This window comes from Lycium barbarum, chromosome 10 (assembly GCF_019175385.1).
Source record: "Lycium barbarum isolate Lr01 chromosome 10, ASM1917538v2, whole genome shotgun sequence".
Classification (NCBI taxonomy): domain Eukaryota; kingdom Viridiplantae; phylum Streptophyta; class Magnoliopsida; order Solanales; family Solanaceae; genus Lycium; species Lycium barbarum.
The window spans coordinates 25,342,505-25,350,977 of NC_083346.1; the positions used below are offsets into that span (position 1 = coordinate 25,342,505).

The 8,473-nt window shown below is 34.9% G+C and overlaps 1 protein-coding gene across 1 annotated transcript; it reads left to right on the forward strand.

Annotated features, from left to right (window-relative positions):
* Nucleotides 1-1,681: 1,681 nt before the first annotated feature.
* On the forward strand, nucleotides 1,682-6,705 carry LOC132613893 (alanine--glyoxylate aminotransferase 2 homolog 1, mitochondrial). Its single transcript, XM_060328182.1, has 9 exons — nucleotides 1,682-1,961; nucleotides 2,754-2,984; nucleotides 4,141-4,311; nucleotides 4,495-4,638; nucleotides 4,746-4,925; nucleotides 5,619-5,844; nucleotides 5,941-6,054; nucleotides 6,147-6,233; nucleotides 6,532-6,705. Exons 1-9 carry the CDS (start codon nucleotides 1,743-1,745, stop codon nucleotides 6,573-6,575), a joined length of 1,416 nt encoding a protein of 471 aa, XP_060184165.1. The 5' UTR covers nucleotides 1,682-1,742; the 3' UTR covers nucleotides 6,576-6,705.
* Nucleotides 6,706-8,473: the final 1,768 nt, after the last annotated feature.

Here is an 8,473-nt window from a genome sequence, read left to right on the forward strand (position 1 = left end):
TCAGGAAAGATATTTAAATTGTCAACTTACTGGAATATAAAAAGAAATATTTTCTCTATCTAATTTATTTGATATATTTTTTTATCTCAAAAAAAGAATACATTTCAATATTTATAAATAATTTAACTCAAAACTTTTTATTCTTAATGAAATAAGCTATTAAGGTGCCGTTTGGCCATAAATACCCAAAAAATCATTTTTTTTTGGAATTTTTGAAGTTAGAGTTGGAGTTGAGTTGTGTTTGGCCATAGTTTTTGAAATTGTAGTTTTGGTGAAATGTAGTGTAAAAAAGTAAAAAAAGTGAATTTTTTTTGAAAAACAAGTTTTTCTTATTTTTGGTATTCCGGAATACAACTCCGAAGTTGTATTCCAAATATTTATGGCCAAACGCCTAAAAGTAAAAAAAGTGAAAAAAAAAATCCGAAAAAAAGTGAATAATTTTTATGGCAAACGGCTACTAAGAGCCTGTTTAGATGGGCTTCAAAAAAGCAGCTTATAAGCTGAAAAAAATAAGTTGGATAGCCCAACTTATTTTCTTAGGCTTATAAGCCGTTTTCAGCTTATAGCTTATAAGCTTCTTTAGAAAAGCTAAGTCAAACGAGCCTAATTATTTTTTTGGGCTTATTTTAAGTACAAAATAGCTTATAAACTGACCAGTCAAACACTAAAAAAAACTGAAAACAGCTTATAAGCTATTTTTAGCAACTTATAAGCTAATCCAAATGGGCTCTAACCCTCTGTTTGGATGGTTGTTTCCCGTGATTCATTAATGTATAGTATGGTACGGTGTAGTATGGTGTTGTTCTGTATTAATGAACACAATGTTTGGATAGACCGTATCATTCATTGTGGTTTAATAACATTTGTATTGTTTGGTTTGACTGTATGGTACTGTATAATAACTTGTAAGTTTACTAAAATACCATTAACTCTTAATTAGAAATTAGTTTATATATTAATAAAATTCAGGTAGAGAATAAAATAGGGACTTTTAAAAAATAAATTGATAGTGAGTGGGTGTGGTGGAGGGGTGGGTGGGATGAGGGTGGGGGTAGTAGGCGGTTGTGGGATGAGGATGGGGGTAGTGGGTGGTAGCGTGGGGTTGGGTGGTGGTGAGGGGTAGTGGGTGGTGGAGGGGAGGGTGGGGTGACATGGGTGGCTGTGGGATAAGGGTAGGGGTGGGTGGTAGCATGGGAGTGGGGTGGGGTGGATGGTGAAGGATGGCGTATAATGGGAAAATGAAATATGTAACCACGGAAAAATTATCAAATTTGTGATTATAAAAATTAAGACTTTTCATGATTATATAATTATAGGATGAACCATGAATTTATAACATAATATTACATAATTTTAAGAATAATAAAAATAAATATGATTTCATACAAAACCATAACCACGGGAAAAACCATCCAAACAGGGGTAAGTCACCTCCTATATCTTCTTTTTAACTCACAGGTGTGCGGCTAGTTAAACACGGAATAATTGTTTTGGAAATGATTAAAAAAAAAGAGAGGAAACTAAAACTATTTGAGTACGTGTCGGACCTAAAAAATTTATCAAGTGGATTCAATGTATAAAAAATATATAAATAACACTATATATGCATACATATTTTTTAAAAACAGATTAAATATACATGTATATACAGTATTATTTTTTAACAAGTGGACACATAGGACCGCCCCTGTCTGTGTACATATATGGGTGTGTTAGCTAGTGTGTTTTTGTGATCAACAAGTATGGCGTTACAGAGGAAATTACTAAATGGATGGGGAAAGTATAGGTGGTTATCCTATGAGGGTACGTTGAGACATTTTTCCGGGCAAACGGTAGCGCCACCGGAACTGCCACCGTTTGAGTACCAACCAAAGGCGTATAAAGGACCATTGGCGGATGAGGTGTTGGCGAAAAGACAAAAGTTTTTGGGTCCTTCCCTCTTCTATTTCTACCAAAAACCTGTAACATATATCCCCTTCTCTTTTTGTTTCATTATTACATATTAGTGTTGTGGATATAGTATGTCTTTTTTGTTTTTCTACTACTTTTTCTTGGTTTTGAGATGTTCAGTGGATTATAAAGCGCATGAATCAAGAAAATGGATTGTTTGATTTACTTTAGAGGAAGAGGGTTGTGTTTCTCTGTGCTTAAGTTTGGTGATGTAGATTTGATTTTTCGGTGAATGAGTAATGTAAGATTTATTTTCCAATTTAGAGTACAGATGACAAGTTTTTTCCCTTTCCTTGCATTTGGATTAATTGATTAAGTTTCTACACTGGAAAGAAATTGGTTTGTGAGGAGTTGGTTTGGTAAATATGATATGTTGTTTTCTTTAGTCTTGAATTGTATCCATAACTTTGTGTTGATCCATATGGCCAAATGCGGTATAGTTAACAACTGAGATATAATGTTATATCGACTATTGGGGAAGCCTGCATTTGCAAATTTGTACTTATAGCTTTTCGATTTAAGGTTCCACACTTCATTCACATGCAATAAGGTAACTCCAAAGATTTAAAGATAAGAACCACATTATTATTTCATGAAATGAAAAAGTTAGCAAGGTTGATTCATACGGATCGACATGAGATTCCAGCTAACAATAAGAAAAACTGGCATTAGTAAATGCCCATGGCTAATAGTGTTCATGTTGGTAAATCTTCTTTTAAAAAAGGAGTTCATGTTGGTATGTTAGAGCTCTATAATTGCTTTCTTTTAATCTCTTTGTAATAACTCTTTTACATTTGAAACAGCTAAATATTGTTGAGGGGAAGATGCAATATTTGTATGATGAGAATGGAAGGCGTTATCTTGATGCTTTTGCTGGAATAGTTACTGTCTCATGTGGTCACTGTCATCCTCAAGTGTTGGATGCCATCATGGATCAAAGCAAGCTTCTTCAACACGCTACAACAATATATCTACATCACGCGATAGGCGATTTTGCTGAAGCATTGGCATCTAAGATGCCAGGAGAGCTAAAGGTTAAAAATACTACCACTACCCTAATAGCCTATTCGGTGCACATTTTCTTTAGCTATATTATGTGCATAAAGAGTATAGGTTTCTCTTGGGTTCTGATAGTCAACTTACAGAAGGTGTCCCTGATATAATTCCGTTTCCCATTTTTTAGAAAGTTCCTCCTTCCATCATGACAGAAAGATTGATATTTTTGCCATTCCAATAGTTTAGGTTAGCATGACATGTTTCTCTTTTATCTTAAATTGGCCTTCATTGACATCCTTCCCTTGATCGATACTTTATTTTTGGCACATTCCTTTTATAATTCGGAACGGAATCTTTAACTAACTTCTACACGATAGCTAATTCAAACTTGTTTTCCATGATTTCTGATCTTTGTCAAACTACGCCTCGAAATTCCGTACTTTGGGAATATATGGATATAAGATTCTAGAATCTTGTGATTTTGTTCACCATTTGAAACAGCTTATTTGTTTTCTCTTGTAGCTTATGCAATTTTATTGAGGTATTGGGGTCATGGAGAAGTTTTGTTCAGGTTGTAAAAGCTTCCTCTATAGTAATGGGTACAATCGATTTCTATCACGCATTCATGAGATTAAAGACATATGTTGGAGTATGGACTAAATTGTTTGCCAAAACTACCTTGGTTGTCAAGTATTTTCACTTGTTGTCTTTTGAGAAGAACATGGACATGAAATATCTATATAGGCTTGTAATTCATGTTATTCTAATGAACTAAGCCTAAAATGTTTACAAGATAAACACCATCCCAACTCTGTTACCTTGTCAAAAAAAAAAAAAAAAAAAAAAGATAAACACCATCCAAACAACAAGTTAAGCCAGAAAAGGAAAGAGAGGTAAGTGCCATAGCACCCCGTATCCATTGAGTTATTAGATTTTATTCTCTCCCTTTGGAGATTGAATAATTCAGGACGGTGAAGATTAATTTGTCTGGTGCGGATTATTACCTGAAGTCCCTGAAACAAATCGAATGATGTAGTATAGGAGTAGTACCTTATCATGCCAACCACAGTATGGCTATGAACATGGATTGGTTTGTGTCTGTGAGGTTTATCTTCTGAAGTATGAGCTCAATCAGTATCCCTATATGGAATTTTCTAATATTTGTCAGTCTGACTTTCTTGTTTTGAACTGCAGGTAGTATATTTCGTAAATTCAGGGACAGAAGCAAATGAATTAGCAATGCTCATGGCACGATTGTACACTGGTAACTTAAATATGATTGCCTTGAGGAATGCGTATCATGGCGGAAGCGCAAACACAATTGGGCTAACTGCTCTTAACACATGGAAGTACCCTATTCCACAGGTATTCTCTTGGGCCAAAGCATAAAGAGATTAGAAGTGTATCTTCCCTTTTTTTTTTTTTTTTTTTTTTAAATTTAGAAGTTTATCCAGTGCACGCTTTGATGAGAGCGGTCAAATATGTCATGCCAGCTGGATTTGACATTCCCCATGCTTTTTTTTTTTTAATTTCTTTGATGATTTACAGGGTGAAATCCATCACGTTCTGAATCCTAACCCATATCGTGGAGCATTCGGATCGGATGCTAAACGATATGCTGAAGATGTACAGGATCACATTGATCATGGTACTTCAGGAAAGGTTGCTGGTTTTATTGCTGAAACAATTCAGGTTTGGACTTAGTTATTTCTGTCATGTGGTAAAATGCTGCTTCGAGTCTTAGACTAGAAGGGCTTGGAACATTTCAAGCGTGACAAAATTCTGGTTGTTTGCTTTAGGGGGTTGGAGGAGCAGTTGAACTAGCCCCTGGATACTTGCAGTTGGTTTACGACATTGTTCGCAAAGCGGGAGGTGTTTGTATTGCTGACGAAGTACAAACCGGCTTTGGTCGCACAGGGAGCCACTACTGGGGTTTTGAGACACAGGGTGTGACTCCTGATATAGTTACAATGGCGAAGGTATTGCAATTCACTTCTTTTCATCTTTTCAATTTCCAAAATGTTCGACCATGTTCCTATTATGGAAGATTTGCTCCATAAACCCTCACTCCTCCCAAGACTTCCGTCCCCAATATTCTCTCCAGGCAAGACACTAAAGTGCACTTATATCTTATTTTAACACCAGTGTTGTCAAAGGCGCGCCTAAAGTGCACTTAAGCCCTGAAGCGAGGCGCAAATCATGTTGAGCGTTTCAACGTTCTCAGGCATACTTTTCCTTGCCATTGAACATGATCCTCAAGAAGCGACACTAAACAGATGATATTTTATTTTATCGTAAAAAATTGTCAATTTCTTTGTCCATATATTTTCTATTCATGCTCATTATTATTAGTCTAGGACTACACATAAATATTTGTATTTTTTCCACCATTTGCGCCTTTCATCATTAAAGTCCATGCTTTATTTGCACTATGCGCTTAAAGCCCCAGTGAACCTTAGAGCTTGTATGTGCTTTTCGCCTTTGGTAACGAGGTTGCCATACTGCTTGCTTTAGTCTCGAGTAGAATGCCAGTTGAGGTGAACAGACTGGACTGAACCTCCCCATGCCAAGAGCTTTTGGTCTTCACAAGAGTGCACCATATTTGTTGGTTACATATAATGTCTTTTGATCTTGTGTGATGGTCTGTTACTCCCGAGGTTATTATTTTTCAGGGTATTGGAAATGGTTTACCACTTGGAGCTGTTGTCACAACGCCAGAAATTGCAAGTGTTATGGCTCAAAAGATACAATTTAATACATTTGGGGGAAACCCTGTTTGCTCTGCTGGTGGACATGCAGTACTCAGAGTTATTGATAACGAACAACGCAAAAAGCATTGTGCTGAGGTTGGTTCACACTTGATTGGGCGGCTCAGGGATCTAGAGAAAAGACACGACAGTAAGTCTGTTGTGCTTTCAAAACTCAGACATGTATTAGCAAAAATAGATTGCTTTTCTGGTTAATATTATCACTAACATACCTTGTTACTGCCAGTAATTGGAGATGTTAGAGGCAGGGGTTTAATGGTTGGTATCGAACTCGTAACCGACAGAAAAGAAAAGACACCCGCCAAGGCAGAAACTGGAGTTCTCTTTGAGAAGCTTAAAGGTTTGTCTAATCAGCTGACGAATTGAAGAGAATTGAAAAATAATGGAAAACCGCCATATATATACTAACGATGCACTTGCTTCTGGATCCAGATCTTGGTGTTCTAGTAGGGAAAGGTGGTTTACATGGAAATGTTTTCAGAATAAAGCCTCCCATGTGTTTCAGCAAGGATGATGCAGGTAACCTCTTTACCTACTGGTCCAATATATATCGCCTATTTATTGGATGGTTCCATCTGATTTGATATTAACAGAATCCAAATTTGCAAATATGCAACATATTCAAATTTCAGGACTAGTATTGATTATGTTCAATCGATTATTTAAATAATAATAAACCTTTTAATAATGAAATACAAACAAGCCAATATGCCATGCAAAGGAGAAGGAAACAAGTCCATTTTGTTTTTAGATATTTCATTTGCAAGAAATATAATGTCTTCTGGTTTTGGAGCAATTAAACTTCTTTTTTGTGCAGACTTCCTAGTTGATGCACTGGACTATTCTATGTCAAAGTTGTGAGAATCTATCATATTGTTGTGAGATTGCTCAGTTGATTCTCTTTCAACCAAAGGACAGCTTATTTTCCACTACAATAACAATGTAAAAGAAAGCAAGTGATGCTAATAAATTCCTCTTATTTTATTCCTCATTGTGCTGTCCAATCTTATCATAGAAAAGGTGTGTGTAGATTGGGGGGCTGAGGGGTTGGTTTCGGTGGGGGAAAAAGGGAAGGGGGGGGGGGGGGGGGGGGAGGATGGTTAAAAGAACAGAGGGTTAAATATTGCATGGATGCACAATGTTGAGAATCCAGATTATAATTTGAAATAATTTCTGAATTAGTTTTGACCGTTAATTATACACTTGAAAAAATAAGAAACGGATGAAATTATTGTATTATCTTTTCTGCTTTTGAAGGAAAGAATATGAGCCTGTTTGGATGGGCTTAAAAAAAACAGCTTATAGTTGAGCCAAACGGGTTCAATTATTTTTTTTAGCTTATTTTAAGCACAAAATGGCTTTAAGTTGGCTAGCCAAACATTAAAAAAAATTTGAAAACATCTTATAAGTCAATCCAAACGGGCTCTATATCTTTGAATCTTTATACTTAGGTAACTTATCCGCGCGAACGATCAAAGTATCAATAGCTAACTAATCAACTATATCATAGCCACACACGATAATATTTCAAACAGTTGTTTTTAATAATTTTCAGTTCAAGCCTGATAAATTAATAATAAAGGTGATTTTTTTTCCCTTAGGAACCATGTAAAGAAAGAAAATAATCAAGAAAATATGATCTCCTTACGTGCATATGACAATTACTTAAAAAAATAGTACGATTTCAACTTTGTACCTTTAATGTGTATATAAGTAGCAAATTCATTTTCCTTTCATTACAGAACAAATATTAATACTTTCAAATTTCTCCTTATTTATAATCCAAAAGAAGACTAAAATAAAGAGGAATGAAGAAAAGTGCAAAATCTACCCTAAATCCACAAAATAATATTGCATGTGTTGTTTTTTGTAATTGTGCCTTCAGTCTCATCCATTTCTTTTTCGATTTACCCGTCTCTCTTTTGGTTTCTTTTCGCCATTGTAATTTCCTTGCCTCAGTTTTTTTTTTTTAAAATGTGTATCAACCTTCCACTATAAATTAATTCCCTTTCATCCTCAAAGTCATTATATACTAAAATTTCTAAAAAATTAAAAAATTTATTGAATACTTTCAAAATTTTCTCCTATAAATTCAACATACACATCAAAAAAGTGTGGAGAGAATTCACAAGAGTTCAAATGGATAACCAAACTTCAGACTTTTTAAGAAATATCTTTTCGCCATTCACCTGAATAGGTTATCACATTAGAATCACTAAAGGAGAAATAAAAATAACATAGCCAAGTGAAAAGATAGCAAAAACGAAATAAAATATTAAAAAATGAAAAGAAAAGAAAAGAAAAATCTTAAATGGGAGACACACATTGTTAGTTAGAACAATTTTTTTCAAACTCGCTGTCGACAATGAACTTATTCAAGAGGTGGACTCCTTACACATTTACTGTAATCCTTTTCCATTTAAAAGAAAGTTATAGTCAAGGATGAATAAAGGATTGGGATTTTAACCGATAAAATAAAAGAAAAAGAAATATGCTATTGTTTAACCTTGATTTTAGTAGAGTGCTAGAGTATGATACTGTCTGAAAGATAGCATATATCGATACAACACACTAGAAAATGTAGCTGTATCAGGATGTCAAAGAACTGCAACAATACTTTATCATCATACTCTGGGAAGCCCCATGTAGCACCAAAATGTGGAACCAACTTAACAAAATAGATCTTTTTGAAATGGGAATGGGAACACGTTAAGAACTATATATGTGAAGTTAACGAATAAGTTGAAGATGAAGGAGGT

Bases quoted from the DNA above. Each gene is read 5' to 3' on its own strand.
- LOC132613893 (XM_060328182.1), top strand. From the start codon at position 1,743: ATGGCGTTACAGAGGAAATTACTAAATGGATGGGGAAAGTATAGGTGG. The intron at 1,962-2,753 runs GTAACATATATC...CATTTGAAACAG, and splicing joins TCTATTTCTACCAAAAACCT to CTAAATATTGTTGAGGGGAA. The intron at 4,926-5,618 runs GTATTGCAATTC...ATTATTTTTCAG, and splicing joins ATATAGTTACAATGGCGAAG to GGTATTGGAAATGGTTTACC.